Genomic DNA, 17,184 nt, shown 5'->3' with positions numbered 1-17,184 from the left:
GACTCTTTGTTAGGGACTGTAGTGGTAGGACAAAGGGTAATGGCTTTAAACAGGAGAGGTTTAGATTAGATACAAGGAAGAAGTTCTTTACAGTGAGGGTGCTGAGGCACTGGAATGGGTTGCCCAAGGAAGTTGTGAATGCTCCAACCCTGGCAGTGTTCGAGGCCAGGCTGGACAGAGCCTTGGGCGACATAATTTAGTGTGTGGTGTCCCTGCTCATGGCAGGGGGGGTGGAACTAGATGATCTTAAGGTAATTTCCAACCCTAACTATTCTATGATTCTATGTTTTATGCATGGCAGCTGCTACGGAATTGGTAAATAGTGTGGCTTTTTTCTTCCAAACCATGAACAGTACTTTCCCATTCCCTACCAGTCAGCACAATGCTAGTTAAACCAGTCTTCAAATGAATCAGGAGTAGAAACAATATACTGTCTATACACTGTCCAGAGGATGCTGTGGCAGCATGTCTGGCCAGAACACGAAGTAATATTAAATAATAAGGCATTTCTGCATCATAGAGTAAAGGTTTTCAAAATGTGACTCAATGGGAGAGTTTTCAGAGAAGAGTTCCAGAACTGTTTTATGGCTCAAAAATGACAGACTTCCGATGGTAAACTAAAATAGTTCAATTTATTCAGCTTCTTATAGACAACATGAAAGATGTTTTAATCAGCATCTCTAAGGAAGTGTGAAGGGGAATGACACCTGACACGAAACAATTCTTTCATCTATCAGGCATAGCCACAAAGATCCCAAAGTTACATGCTGAAGTTGGCAGAATTCAAACTGTAAATTAGGTGCAAAGTCTTCATAGAAATGGCACTTAACCACTGGAAGAGATGGCCAAAGGAAAGGGTACATTTTCTATCATTTGGAGTCTTTAAAAGCTAGATAAAATGTCTTTCTAGGAAATGTGTTACACTGCTGTCATTACTTCTGGGGTTAGCTACAGAAAATCATTTGGTGAAATTTTATGGACTCTGTTTAGGAAGAGCACAAACAGAGCGATCAGATTCTGTTGAGGCTTCAAAATATATGAAAGACGACAGTTAGGTATGATTTTAAAGCAAAAAAATGATAGGAGGTGAGATTATAGCCTCACTCAATCTATGAGGAAGTTTCCACTCCCTCTAATGAGGCCGAAATTTAATCTATAATTATAAAAATCTTGGATATATTCACTGCATTTAAGCTTGGGATTATATGATGACTGACTTGCTCAACCTCACCCATTTTATTTTACTGCTATTATGTTTCCCATTTTATTTTGTACTTCAGGTTAGTTTTAGAATTAACTTTGTATGATTTACATTTTTTATGCACCTAGGGGTTTGCAAATGTTACCTCTTTTCAAGTAGCAGGGTTCAAACTGGAAATAAGAGAGTAGACTTGCAAAATTCTGTTTCTTCTTGGCGTCATTTGGGTAAGAGTCAAATATTTAACTGACTATTTTCCATAGAAGACGGGTGTTTGCACTGTTTGCCTCTGGTGAAGCTGGAAAATGGACATCTGTACAAATAAATTTTCTGGATTATTCTCACTGTTATGAACAGCTGAGTTCAGGCCAGGATTCCCATAAAGCTTCATAATTAAGTTCACTCTGAATGGAGTCAGGAATTACTATTGTGAATATATGGTATTGTGTATCGCTCTGTACCCCAGTTCTCCATATTGTTCAAGCCTGAAAGAGAGAACTGTCAGCTATCCTTCTGTACACTCATCTGATCTGATGTGCACTGGCTGTACATAGTTGTCCTGAAAGTACATGGATGGGTTTGGGACACTCGAGTCCTGAAGCAGTTGCTCAGGTCTAATCCTTTTCAGGAACAAAGAAGGCATTAGAAGCCGTATTTCATAGCCCATTCCTAGAAATGGCTTTAAAGGAGGTGTGAAGAACTGGAAATCCTTTGAGAACGTACAAGAAGCTCAGAGGCCCAGTCCAAGATTGTTGACTATCAGTTTCATTCTACTGAAAATTAAAGTACATCATATGGTTTGTTTCTTTTTCTTTCTAACATGCTGATACGGCTTTGCACAACAGAATGGAAATGCCTCTGATCCAGATTCCACCCTTATTTTACTCTCGGGATATGCACAGAAGCAGGGGATAGGAGTCTTGCACTAAGGATGCAACCACTGCAGTTCTTTACAGTACAATTTAAAGCCTGCTGGAGTCAACAGAAGACCTTTCATTGATTTCATGGCTTTGGATCAGAACCTCTGCTAGGGAGATTTTGTCCTTGGCTTTCTTAAAAGAAGATTTCACTAGTGTGTGAACAGCGTTAATCACCCATGAACACTGGCTAAAGAGTGATCTGGTTTTTACGATATGGAAAATACCCTGCTGAAGCATGAAACCTTTTAATGAAGTCAAACAAAGTAAAAATTGCCCTCCATGACCTAAAGCTCAGCTCTCGAAATGTCATTTTCTGAGATAACGCATTCCCCATCTGTCAGTCTAGGCTTTTTCTTACCGCAAGTGAACTAATGCAGCCTTGGAGGTGTGCCATGGTTACTGTATCTGGTATTTTACTAGAGGCAAGAGATAGGAATTATTATTTGTTAATTTTACCCAACTGATGGAAATAACAGAAAATAAGCAGATCTTTGTCCCTGAATTTGTCATTTTGTTTTCCTGACATCTAAATCAACCGTATATCCTTAATCTTACCATTGAGAAACCACTAGCATCACAAACGGGAGCATGTTATTTAATGCAGAAGTAATTACTGACTTGTCAATAATGTTAGTGAATGCAAAAAATTGAAATATAAAAATCTTTTGATAGAGTCTTTGCTACTACCTTTAGTCTTGACTGTCTTAGTGTAGTAGGAAGAGGGATGTAATTCTAATGAAAACAATTCATAATAAATATTTGTTCTTGTGCTTGTTTGTTACCTTATGGATATGCAATATTGTGCAAATGCTTATTTCAAAGCTCACCTCAAACTGTCATTGATTGGACAGTAATTCTGATTTTATGTAAGGTGTAATTCTGTCAGCATTGGGTGAGGTCTTACGAAGTTCACTAATGAGTCCTTTACTGTATTTATACATAAGTGAAACTCCTGAAACTCACGATAAAACTCTGGTTAACATAGTTCATATGGCAGCAATTTATTGCTTGCCTGCAGATTTTTTAAATCTCTTTGGCACCACAGGGTTGTTACAGTAAGTTAGAAAGACAGGTATTCTAAGTATGAACTTGCTGTTAAGATCTCAAAAATACTGAGTGCTCTTGAATTGAAGCTTTGATGAGAAATAAATCCTTCCAGTGACACTTTTATGCCATGTAGAGATGTGGAAGTGTGAGCAACAGCACCTGGCAAGCAAGCTGTCTTCTTTAAAAGCACGCAAACCAGCTGCTCATCAGGCTGGAGAAGGATTTAGCAGGAAATAAAAGTCTACTCAAATGTTCATTGCTCAGATCTGCAAGAGAAAACTTGTACTTTATAACATGTCCTCTGGATGCTGAGAAAAATTGTATTTTTACCTTCTGTATTTTCGGACACTACGAAAGAGTTCATATTTGAAAACAGGACTCATTTTCAAGTGAACAATCTACTTACAGATCCATTTCTGGTCATATCAGTTATTTCATTTACAGAACATAACCAGAGAAGTAACAAAATCAACTTCCTCACGGAGAATAAAGAAAATTTGATAGAAAACTTCTGTTTCAGGATACAGTAGGGGTAGAATTTCTGGATTTGCTTTGTATGGGTCCCGCCTTTTCCTACCCTTGCATGTACATCAGACAGATAATTTTATTTAATAAGCCTCAATTGTATTAGTGTTCTGATTACAAAACCAGCTGTGTTTTAAGCACACTGACTAGATTAAGAGATTTTTACCCCAGCAGAGCAATACTAACAAAAATGTTTCTGGCTCTTCAAAGCCCTAGATAGGTCGTGGTCTCATAGAACACTGGGGGGAAAAAAATGGTTAGGCCCCAAATGTAGGTGACATGATACAAGGCTGACATACTTAACCGTGTACATATTTTCCAACTGGGCAAGGTATCTCACCTCACTCCTTCAGAAATTCATTTATTTAGTTTTACAGCTGCCATATGCCATACCTACCCAACACAGAATCATTCAACAGCAGCAGGGAACCTAACTGTACAAAACCTAACAGCAATAAAAGAAATAAATCCAAATGCAACAGCATGCAAGAAGCATGCATATATCAATAGATATCCCTCCCAACCTCCAAAAGCCTGAAAAGTGTTTGGATGTACCACCTAAATATTTTTTAGATTATCTGGAATTTTGCAAGTAATTTTATGAATATTATTTCAATGCATACAGTGTTCTTCCGAGTACCAAAAGCCTCAGTCAGATGATGCTGTAATGCACTGAAAAGGTTTCCTTTTGATACCTTCAAGCAATAACTGTCAGGGATCTATTTTAATCTAGGTAGATAATACTGTGACAGTTGCTATCCTTCACCTTTTGGCTTGGTTTCTAAGGAGACTTCCCCTTTTTATTTTTCATTTGTTCTTGGCTTTGGTTTTCTTCTTATGAACTATCAAATCCAGATTAATCTATCCCATCCACCTGACCCTACTGCCAACAAAACTGTTCTCATTTCCCTGCTGCAATCTCCATGTTTTCAGATGTGACAACCAGGGAATGAAAACAGTGCTCTAATGACCACAGTGAGAAAGCTGCCTGGAAACATTGATTGCTTCTTGCAGCACTCCCCTCAGTTATTTAAATAGCATTATACTATCTCAAAGGTTTGTAAACTGAGATATGGAGAGATGAAGTTCCTGCCTGTGCTGTACCAAAACCTAAATAAGCCAGAGCTATGTGCCTTCTGTACTACTCTGAATCAGACTCCTGTCACACAAACACTTAAACATCAGCTCATTTTTGCAGAACAGCTCTTCTGATTTCACTGGACTGCAGGGTAAATTTAAAGACATTCTCATTTGCAGACTCAGGACTTACAGCATGATATTTAGTTGTCTGTAAATCAGGCTTTATTGCCATTTAAGATGCTACAGGTTATGCCTCCTGGCTTCCAGCTGCTGCTCCAGAATAGCGTAGGTTTATCTTCAGTCCCATGTTATCTATCAGCCCAGATGTCTTTGATGCCCTCAAGCATCTACAGTGACACCTGTATTAGCCCAGCTGTCACCACGCTAGAATGAGGGTTTCAGAACAACATGACTTGTTGCAACAGAGGGAGAGAATAGCTCCTGTTAACTCCTAGGAGTGTGATCTGCAAGCAGAATCCCATCTACCGCACTTTTTATTTCCTAAATTGCACCAGTGTCTTCAGAGAGACGGAGACCATCAAGACACAAAATGCTACAAGCTACAGGTAATGGAACCAAACAAGCTACTGCTTACCTGCAGTACGATGTCGTGTCCATTCCGTGTGATGTTAACAGTGTGGGGCTGTCCATTAGCCATGTTTCTGTGGTCGACATCAATGTTATATGGCTCTTTGGTACCTCCAAGGCTGTACCGAATTTGCAGATACCCTAGTGAAAGAAACGTGAAGAGAACCCTCAGGTATTTTGATCTTTATTCACCAGCTATTTTCCCCTCTTTGTTTTCACATAAAACTTTCATGTTCTACACTTAAACTGCTCTCAGAGCTGGTCTCTGAGGTAAGAGAAGAGCTAGTGTTCAAGATTATAAAGCTACTGGGCTGGAAACTGCTTCTAGTTTATAAACCAGAAGCGTGACAATGACCAGCATGTCAAAACCAGTGTCTGCAAACACTACAGACTGCAAACCAAACACATCAGAGCTATGCCTTGAACAATATGGACAACTGTTACAAACTTGAGCACATCAAGTACCACTTCATTGTTGAAATTATTATCCTTGCTGCAGTGAAATTCTTTGAAGTTAGACAAAGCATGAAAGAATAAACCATTCATATGCATTGAACAAAGGGAAAACTACAACAAATTAACACTGACACATAATCTACGTACGGGACTTTCTTGCTTTCTCATTTCACTGTTGTTGACAGATGACCGTCTGGACATTTATGGAAATTTAATAATATATGGTGAAATGAAAAGTAAAGTCAAAAGTATAGTCAAAAGTGGTTAATTGATATTCATGGCATTCTGCCAGACAGATTTTTCTTTTCCAAACAAAATTGAAGTGTCTGCTCTTCTTAACAGATTTTAATATTTGATTAAAAGAAGAATGTTTGCAAAGGGAAATGCAGACCCCATTATTCATCAAACTCAGAAATACTCTGGCCCAAAAGAGCAGCTCTAGCCCTTTCTAACCGTAGTTTAGATGTTTGATGTGGGATTTACTCATGCACCTTCTTTCTTCCCCATAAAGGGAAAAAAAATGAGTGGCATGTGCAATACTTGTATTAACTTATCCTATAAAAGATAATGGTAGTAAAATCTTCCTAATTATGATTTTCACAGGGCACTAAGGCACTATGTGGAATCAAAGTTTATTCAGTTTACATACACTTTTAATACTGTAACAGCAAATGGTCCATATCCAACTTTCAAGCATCACCAAAATGTTTTAGCACCTTATATATTACGCTACACCTATATTTTAGCTACCTCAGTGGGTATCTAGATCTTCAGAAGGAACAGTGCATTGCACTTTCCACTGGCTACTGCCATGAGTTCAGTGATTAAGATATCCACATGTGGATGCCTATTAGTCCCCTCCATAACAATAGTTCATGGCATGGATCTGACTGTCTTAGCAGGCTTTTTATGGGTCAGGGTGTTGTTTTCTTTTGTTTTGGTTTGAGTTTTTTGGGTTTGTTTTTTTTTCTGTGTTGTTTATTTGGGGTTTTTTTCCCATTTTGTTTTGAGAGTAAAGGTTATCTAATGAAACCCCACTAAATTGAAGTTCCATCAATACAAAATCTAGTACAAGCAGAACAGAGGTTCAGGCCCTGTGTACTTCATTTTCACATGACAAAGGTGAAAAGACTTCTCATTAGTTCAGATCTTCAGCTGAATGTCAACCTGGTGTTATTATCAACTGTGCCTTCAATAGAGAGAGCCCAGGAGAGGTTGCTTACCAGATGGCTTGACAAGCACAGCCATGAAGTCCTGGGTGTAGGAGCTGATGTACAACAAAACACAAGGGGACTTGGTGGTACTGAAGCTGAAGCTGAGCTCTTCTTTATTTAAGCTCAGGTCAGGTGCTGTGGTCTCTGGATCTGCAGAACTCAAAAGCGTCCGGCTCACTAAATCCTTCACACTAGTCCCTGGGGAGTGGAAGTTGTAACGAAGCCACATTCCCTCTTCAAAAAATGCTCCAACATCTTGAATGTAAGAGGGAAAAAATAAAGAGAAATTAAACATGCTGACACCTTCTGGATTAAACACATTACTACTGACTTGATCGGTACTGATCTGTGCATGTTCTACTGCTGCATTATTTAAGGGCTTTGCCCTTAAGGTCAAAAGCCTCACTATTTCCCAATAGAAAGGAAAAGGACAATTTCCACTTTACTGGTGGGTACCTGGATTCACAGAGCAAAGGAAAGATTTCCTGTGTCATACAGAAGGTGTCTCCTATCAATACTAAAGATGAGAAGAACCATGCATTAGATTTATTCTTATTGAAGTCTTGCAGTAGATAATGCTCCAAATAAGACACAAGACAGAGAAATTTAAGGGACACAATAAGCAAACACTGCCAAGGAAAACAAAACCCAGCAATTCTGACCAGCAAATCTGAGTGGACTTGGAAGGTCCTCACAAAGGCAATTCCAGCACCTGAAAGATCTGAAATAGGATTGGACACAATGACAGAAAATTATCCACTGCTAGTGCAATCCTTCATGGGAACTGCATAACCAGTATGCCCTAATGGGAGATAAAATAAACTAGGGAGCTCAATTCAGTGGGGAACGAGGCAAGACACACATGAACTGTAGTCAGAGTTCATGCATATGAGCAGACACAAGATAAGATGATGGGTAAAATTATAATAAATTTTATTGATGCTCCTTTCCAGAATTTTCCTAGATTTAGTGCTGGAAAAGCTTTATGTTTTCCTGTTACCCTGTAAAAATTCTCCAAACCTCAAAATAATCATAGTCACTGTTACTGTGTGGCCACATAAAACATGGAGTCAAGTTGTGGTCCCAAGGTGACATAAATAATTTGATCATTCTGACAGATTTATAACTGATATTTTATAGGAGAAACTTTAAATCAGCCTGAAACAGTTATGGGAGAGGCAATTCCCTTTAACAACTATATTTTGCAGTAGACTCAACTTAAGCACTCCTGGATTAAAAGTGAAGGGCCCTATCCTGAAAATACTTCCCCAAATTGCAAAGCCTTCTGCTGTTAACAGCCGTGTTGAAAATACATGTTAGCGCTGACAGATTCAAAGCAGTACACACTGTAGCTCTAAGTATTAGCAAGAGTGGCTTAAAACACTCTTATGACCACCAATTCACTCTTCGTCAACCTCTGCTTGTAGCTCACGCAAGCTGTTCCTTGGGCAGATGCTGTATCAATTGCATGGTTCTGGTGCTAGCAGAGCTGCTGGCCAGAGCCAGCTCTTTATTCCAGAGCTGTAAATGTGCTGAATTGCTACTTCAAACCTTCATTGCTACTTCAAACCTTCATTGCTACAAAGAAAGCTTTAAGTAAATGGTGCTCCCTGAAATGCTGAGACTTTTTTTTTCCAAAAGGGTTTCATGACAGAGCAAAGAATGTTTAACTTGATTTGTGCTGAGAAAATCATTTTCAGTATAGCTGGATTACTACAGGCATACAAGCTATTGTAACGAGCCTTGAAATTCTCCTCACATGCACAGCACCTCTTTTGAGAGGAAGCATAAGAGGAAGGTTTACTTTGACTGTGTGAGCGTATTAGGCCCCCAACAGGAAGATATTGAATCCTCTCAAGCTCCAGCTCAGCAAAGAGGTTGATGCACATTATGTTCTTTGCTGAATGAAGCTGAAGGCCTTGCAGCAGGGCTGCAAAGTGCTCAGCACCCCACAGGAGCAGGCTGTTTAAACTGTTAGGAAATACTAGAAAGAGCTAAAAGATCATTTTCTCTATACTGAATGTAGCTGTAAGATGACTTGGCAATGCTGAGGGCTGATCAATGAAAAAACTACCTACTTTGAGGTAGTAAGCGTATCATCTTCCTGAAGCTCTCTCAGAAGGAACAGAGAAGCCCTTGCTTCAAAAAACTGTTCAAGCTGACTGAATAAAATGCAACACAAACCCTGCTGCTGAAATGTGGGGGAGGTTTCCATGCATGACCCACTGCTTTCTTTTGTAATATTTCAAACACTATCTAAGAAGATGACTCTTGGGAGAAGAGCCGTAAGGCATAATGGAGGACCCCTGCGCTAACTGCCCTTCCAAGGCAGAAGCCCTGGGGAAATGAACATGGCAGTAACAGATCATCTTCTTCAGAAAGCAGTGCCTATTTCTACACCAATATCCAGTGAGGCCGTCCTTTGTTGACAGGCTGCAGATACATACAGGTTGGGCTTGCTTTGTAGAGGAACCAAGAAGAGGATCTGAGGATCATTTGAAACAATTTGATGAAGCAAGAGGCATATCCCCAGTGCGAACTGCACATACTTTACAAAACTGTCCAGCTTCAACTGGAAAAGGGATGAAGAAAAAACTGATCAAGAACTTTGACACAAAATGCACACATACCCAAACTGGCAAACTTATTTTGAAGGTTGCAATTCTTTGGTCATCTCCCCAGTCTCCCTCTCCTTACTCAGCTACTTGTGTTTTTGTACATTTCACATTCTGCATGGATGCAGGAGTATTGAAGGATTGGAGAATAAAGCCAAATAGCAACAAACCCCCCCATTTCTCTCACAAACATTCCACCACCTCATAGCAGTTCTGGGCCAGTGTTGTAAGACCAAAGAAACTGTAAGTAGGATCCTGATTTTCCCTTGCTGCTGCTTTAACAGCAGTGAAATGTCAGTATTGATTCTTCTCTTCTCAGGTGATCGTGATTCTGGTAGCCATACACTCACTCACACCCAGAACTTGTCTTCTTTCTGCGTGACTTTTTCATCTCCTGTGAAAAGCATTGCCAGCACGGCACACGTGTGGCTAAACACAGCTTCAGCAAGATTTTCTGTCCAGAGGTGTATATGTAAAAGATACAGAACTCAGCAGGCTTTATGGCAATTGAATGGGCTCTGTGCTGGCAGTTGGGATAGGAATGGTAATAGGGATTGTCATGAATCAAGCACAAAGTATTACTCCAAATCAAAAAGAAGCAAAAACCCCAAACCAACCCCCAACCCCACACAATTTCAAACCAGCAGCTTTTCAAGAGTGCCTCTGTAAGAAGTGGAATCTACTTTTTGCAGCAGGACAGCTATTACTGTCTCGCAACTGTCATCTCACAGTTTTCCAAGTCAACTCAAGACCTGGCTTGTGCCACCCTTTACCTGGGGACTGAGGAGAAAGTAATGCTGGTTACTTCCCTGGTATCATCCAACATAAGAAGGACATGGATGGGCTGGATTGAGTCCAGTGGAGGCCAAGAAGATGCTCTGAGGGCTGGAGCAGCTCTGCTCTAGAGCCAGGCCAAGACAGCTGGGCTTGTTCAGCCTGGAGAAGAGAAAGCTCCTTAAGGGGAGAGCTTAGAGCAGCTCCAGTGCCTGATGGGGCTACAGGAAACCTGAAGTGGAGCTTCTTACAAGGACATGTAAAGAGAGGACAAGGGGGAATGGCTTTAACCTGACAGAGAGAGATTGAGATTAGGTATTAGCAAGAAACTCTTCCCTGTGAGGGTGCTGAGGTGCTGGCACAGGTTGCCCAGAGAAGCTGTGGCTGCCCCATCCCTGGCAGTGTTCAAGGCCAGGTTGGACACAGGGGCTTGGAGCAACGTGGTCTAGTGGAAGGTGTCCCTGCCCGTGGCAGGAGGATGGAACTGGGTGAGCTTTAAGGTCCAGTCCAACCCAAACCATTCTATGATGGTACTTGGCTTTTTTGATGCTGGGCCTTCAAAGCAATCTTATTAATGGCAGCAACAGTGTAAAATACCTGCCTTTCATAAGCAGACTACCGAGACAAAATCCTGACAACTGTGAAGCCTGGCCAGGACACATGAAAACTGCATCATAAAAAGATTCGCCCCTCCTTGTTTCACTAAGCTGACTGAAATGCCTTCTTACAGCATGTCCCATTCTTGCAGCCTTGAATGCCTCCTCAGCTCTGCTCAGATTTGATAAGTTAAAAATATTACTCTGTGATGCTGCTTGCCAATGCTCAATGCTATGTGTTCCCTGCATGGAGTTCTGGATGTAAAAAGCAGCATATTCAAAATCGTAAGCAAGGACACTCACTCTATGCATGTAGAAAGAACTGTTAGGACAATGCAGACAGCTGAACAGAACCTCTTCCCTTTTTAATTTCTCACAGTTATGAATATTGAATATAGATTAACAAGACCTTGCTTGCTGGCTTGTGGCTAAAAATGTGCTAGAGAGCACCAGAAATTACAGCTATTTCCAGGCTGTGGTCACAAAGATTTACTGAAATACATCCTGGCCACAGGGCATCAGTAAAGGGTCAGAATCTCACAGCTGTGTATCTAGGACAGAATTTACTTCGAGTGCTCTGAAAATAGTAATGCTTACAATTCATCTGGTTAGCTCACTCACTGTTTTATCCTACCTTCAGGCTCACAGTATTTAGTTTTTGAAACCAAGAAGTGGGGATTTAAAGGTTTTATTCGACACTCAAGATTCATATTCTGGTTGCCATTACTGTAATAATTTGTGATGCAAATTTGAATTGTCTATGTGTGGAGTAAAATGCAGCAACTGCTTGTTGTCATTAGTAGAGCAGAAACCTACTGAGTGTTTGCTTCTTCTATATGAATATATCTGTACTCAATATAAAACCCACACTTTTCTTGAACAAATGAGCATCAGAATCAGGACATAAGAAAAATAATGTGCACCAGTGAAAATATGGGGCCCAATCATAAATCCATGGAATATTTCTTGCTACCTTCAGTAGAACAGGATGAGTGCCACTGAAGATGGGGTGAAGCCACATGATTCATCACCCCTTCAAGCCTCCCTAGTCATTGCAGACAGATAGCTTCTGTGGGAAACCAGTTTGGCACACCTGAGCAAGGCTGAGCTCTGAACCTTCTTTTGCAATAACCCTGTAATCCAGGTGCCTTTTATTCTACCTTACACATGCCAAGGAAAGCCTAAAAATGTCAGGAAAATCACAGCTGTGGTTCATTCTGCACCAATGTGAAATTACTATAGATCCTTCCATGCTCGCCATTTGAACGGATGTCTAGGATAGCTGACTTGGAACAAGGGAATGGCAACCTGCACTGTGTATTCCCTGCTGAATCTGAATGAAAAGCCAACTCCATTTCTAAGGGAAATATCCATAAAGGTTAAAAAAACCCCCTCAAATAAAACAAGATGGATGAAGAAAAATATAATGTCAAACATACAACAGATCAGGATTCATGATTTCCTGACAGGGAGTCTTTGGATCTACTCATCATGTAACCTCAGAGAAAAACTTGCATCTTTGCAAAAGCCATTTGAGAAATATTAGAGACTGCCATTTGATGATTGCACAGTATTCAGAGTGACAACTTTGATAGGTGAGATCTGGCTTCGATTCCTTCCTGTACCACAGATATCCACTTGAGAAGTGAGCAGTTCCTTGCTTCCCTCATTATCTCATTCACGTTCTGCATTACCATAATAAAAATGTCTTCTCACATCACAGAGCTATTTTAAGGACAAATACCTTATATCAGCTTGTGAGGTGCCAATACTACCCAACTAGCACACAGGTATATAAATATCGCACATAGGTGTCTGGCGTGAGAACCTCAAATCTCTCAGCTGCCTTTGCACAGACATGCAGCAGCTGGCAACACAACTGGAGCTGCTCTACTCATCTTTGATAAAACATCTGCATGCAGGGAGCACTGACACCAGAGGTGGCCTCCTGCAGTTAGCTGACAAAGACATTGAAAGTTTATCACATTTTCTGAGCCAGGACTTAGTATTTTTTTAACTCATTACCCTGATTTATTTGCTTTCTGTATACAGAATAAGAAATCCTTGCATTTATAAGTAGTTTATTATGGATGGTCAGTGGGGTGGCACGCTCACTTTATAATCAGGTTGGTATCTCTTTGAGATATGTAAGTAACACGGAGAAGGCTTGTTTTGCTTTACAAAGAAAAAACTATACATATTTTTTCCAATAAAAATTCTTGCAACTTAAATGAAATGCAATTTTCAAAGCACTAGAGCATAACCATGCATGTTAATAAGGCAGTATTGACAGGACAGCAGAATGGAATAGCTTTACAGAGTATATATTTTTTTTATCAGTATATGTATTTACTCAATAAAGGCTAAGACCCAAGTCTTGGAGTTTGATTTACAGGTAGAAAAAACCTGACTGCAGCATTCACACTTACCAGATTAGGAGCCTAACATTCCCAACACAAGGAAAAATTCTGATATAACTTCCAGATCACAATCATGTTGTGTATAGCAGGATTGTTTTGGGGTGGGAAGGAATGTTGCCTTGATTATCCAGGGTCTGGGATTATGAATAAATGAAAACTAAGAAGTTAGTTACCTTCAACTGCATGAACAATCCTCCACCCCATTACTTACAGCAAGGCAATGAAACGTATTTGCAACCAGCAAAATAAAGGGAATTGAATGGGTATAACCAGGGCAGAATTTGGAGATGATCAAGGGTCAAAGAGTCTGGAAACAGTGCAGAGCTGCTTCGCCCACTGCTGTAACACCAGAGCTGTTATGTCTTTTTTGCATCCACTCAGTCTAGTAAAAAGCTGGTTTTTCTCTTTGAGGCAGACAAGGGAGCAAGAAAAGAAGGAAGGAAATCAGACGATAACAATGGTAAGGGCTTTAGGGTTCATTAAAATCTAAAATCAAGCACAAAGGAGTTCGGTTTGAGCATTGGCACAAGGATTGTAGTATTTTCATACTGTCAATCTGAGCTTTACTTGAAAGAAAGAAAAACGTTTATACGCTGCGCTCATCTCTTTGGTGTTTGTTGATGCAAACTGGGTAACTGCACAGAAACTGGGAAGCTTTGAGTTTACCCTTCCAGCACACCTGCGGGCACATGAGTCACAGCACCACGTATTTAACTTCTTTTCTTGGCCACATTCTCTTGGCAGAGGACAATTTCTTCTCCTACCATTGATCCACAGCACTTCAATACCCAAAGGAGGAATGCTTTCTCCCTGCAGGATCCCCCACATCAGAGTGCTGCCACATGCTCTGCAAAGCCATCTCTGCATCTGACCTTCGCTCTTTTTGTTTAAAGAAAGGAAAGAGTTTGTTTTTTAAAGGGGGAAAAAAAAAATAATTGTTTTCCCAGAAATGTTTTTATGGTGATAGGACAGCGATGGGAGGAAAAGAAAAAGATGATTTATGCTTAAACAAAGGACAGGGAAAGGTCAGAAAGCAATCTGTAGGACTGCAGAAACACTGCAGCTATTCCTCAGAACAATTTCTCTGAGCAATGAAAGAAGTGAAGTCAATTGCATATGCCCCAAACACAAAACAAAAAAAAAGTCAAAATAGATGTCAGACTGTATTTTTCCACTTTTTTTTTCCTTATAAAAAAATAGTGTAACTTCCAGGCCACTACCACATCAATCACATTGATCTGCTGATAATAAGGCTGGAGACAATGCAATATCTCATCAGCCATCAGTCTCTAGGCTCTAAGGATGGATTTTGTCAGCAAAAGAATCCACAATATGCAAGGCCTGTTTTTATTGTGAGATGTGTTTATTACTTATGAACCATTGTATAGTGATTTCCTTAAGGTAATGATGGGGTTTTTCCTTTGATTTTTCCTATCACTTCTTCTAGCACTTGCAGTGTGTAACCAATCCCGAAGAGCTTACCATGAGGAAGTGTACTGAATATCAAAATAAAATTTTTGGATAAGAAAAGCTTCCTCTGGCAAAGTAAAAATCAACAGTAGAAGTAGACTGTGGTACACTGAAAGGTATTACATAGCATTTCTTTAATGGTGATATGTCATCCTGGTTAGGAGGTGGGGACTTAGAAAGTCAGGCACTATTGATTATTAAATCAACAGAACTACCTGGCCTGAAGATTTACTCAAAGGAGTAAAATAATGAAACCTAGTCCTAGTTTGTTGTGCAAAGCACTAACCTTGTTGTTTCTTGGCAGCTGATGTGAATTCCTAGTGAAGGTAACAAAGGAAAATCTGCTTGTTTGTCTCCCATTAGACTCACCCACATCACAGCATCTAACAGCATACTGTGATGTCAGCTAGAAAATCACAAGTGACAGAGCAGTATTCAACTGTGTCCTTGCTATAAAGAATGGAATTGGTTGAAAACAGACAATATGGTCTTTAAAAACATTTTCACAGACATTTCAGTGCTTTTAGAGAGGGGAAAGTGTCAGAGTTTTAAGGAAAAAATTAACTGAAATATCCAAATTGTGATGCTTTCATCCAAATCAACTAAAAAATAACGTAGGTAACATTTTATTTTACTGTTTTGCCAGTATTTATTTCACTGTTGTTAGTACTGTATGTTTGAGCTTTGCATCTAGAGAGTATATCTAGTCTCATCTTATTGACCAAGAAGACATGGTACAAGATTCCAGGAGCAGCTATTAGAAAGAAAATGTAGGATCCCCTTCTTTCACCTGTCTAGGGAGTTTGACAACATGCATAAGATGCTCCAGTGCTTTACTTGATTGAAAAGGCTTAATACAAGTTAAATTTACAATATAAAATTTAATGGGCTGAAAATTAACTGTTTTAAAGATCTCATTATCAGCACTGTTTGTTGCAGAGGTTTTACAATTATTTTGATCACAGGATGCCTCAAAACCAGTCTGTTCTGTGCTTAATTTGTCCTCTAACTCTATCCCAGTGCCACATTGCTGTTTCTACAGAGAAGCCCCATGAATTCACCCTACCCTAAATTACACTTGCAGATATTCTAGGTGAGTACATCAGTTTTCAGCACTAGCAGATAGAAAATTGGTAATTTGCATTTCGTACCTAAGGCCTTAAGGATTTACTGAAGTATTTTTAGCCTGAAATAAGTTTTGACAGTTAAAGCAGAGATCTGATGTCATGTTTAAATGGCACAACACCACGTGGAATACAGATCCCTATGCTAGCATGAATACCTTTGTGTGACTCAGTGCTGCCCAGCAGCAGTAGCTTACACCAAGTTTTACTGTGTGCTCCAAGTATCACAGTCAGAGCTCTGTGCCTTTGGCCGGACTGGGAGGCTGACAAGAAGACTACTGTAGTATAATATAGTATTACTGCTGTTTCTATGATAGTGCTTACAGAGTGGTTTTGTCTGTGCTTGGACCTCAATTCCCTGAATGGTATTTTTTGTTCTGTTAGTGTCACACCCAGGAAAAATAGGACACTTTAGCTTAGAGCTAGTTTTGGCAGAAATTTGAGGGTAATCCATAAGAGAAACAGAAAAACACAAACATAAGACAGTGTGATGAGTTTTAGCAATACAGAAAAAACCTGAAAAATTGAATTCATTCAATATGGCACAGCAGCAACTCTTTTCTGCTTGAAATGTAAGGGAAGTAAATGAATGGCCGCGAAGTCTGCAAACCACACAAACATTTGGAAAATTATATTCCCAATAATACTTTGTCTCAATCATTTCTGGTCAAAATAAGAAAAAACCCTACAGATATAACTCAACATCTTTATCCTTACTCTTCTTTTTATATGTAATATCCATCTTTCTCTCACTTCTTCTGTAGGCATGGATGTCCATAAGTAAACTGGTCTCTCAGAATCACCAATCTTGAAAATTCAGAATATACTTTAGACATTTCCAAAGGACTGACATAGATGTGTGAGTTCTGTACCTTCCCTTTCCCTAACAAGTTCAATCTCTAACCCTGTCTGAGCTACTAAAAGACTTGATCTGGTCTTTAAATGGATAAAACATTAATCCAAATGCTGGCCTCCCAGTTTATATAATATTCAACTGAAAGCTCTCACTTATGTATCTCCAAGTATGTTTCTGAATGAGACTAAACAGTTTTGTTAAAATCCATGTTTGGTTTTTTTTTTCCTAAAGAATGAACCGTGACATTTTGCTAGCAGGAATTTATTACACAACAGTTCAAAACTATGGAACACAGTCTGAC

General features: G+C 39.6%; 1 protein-coding gene across 1 annotated transcript in view; it reads right to left on the bottom strand.

Moving 5' to 3' along the window:
* Positions 1–17,184, bottom strand: part of CNTNAP2 (contactin associated protein-like 2) — a gene marked incomplete at its 5' end in the record, with an annotated part of 126,594 nt that overhangs the window by 8,393 nt on the left and 101,017 nt on the right. Inside the window, 2 exons of the mRNA XM_010018910.1 lie at positions 5,366–5,499; positions 7,038–7,283. Of these exons, the coding sequence (XP_010017212.1) occupies positions 5,366–5,499; positions 7,038–7,283 (380 nt within the window). The remainder of the gene's footprint in view (positions 1–5,365; positions 5,500–7,037; positions 7,284–17,184) is intronic.

The sequence above is a fragment of the Nestor notabilis genome, unplaced genomic scaffold (assembly GCF_000696875.1).
Source record: "Nestor notabilis isolate BGI_N333 unplaced genomic scaffold, ASM69687v1 scaffold2727, whole genome shotgun sequence".
NCBI classification, from domain to species: Eukaryota; Metazoa; Chordata; class Aves; order Psittaciformes; family Psittacidae; genus Nestor; species Nestor notabilis.
This window is presented reverse-complemented; position numbering and strand designations above follow the sequence as displayed.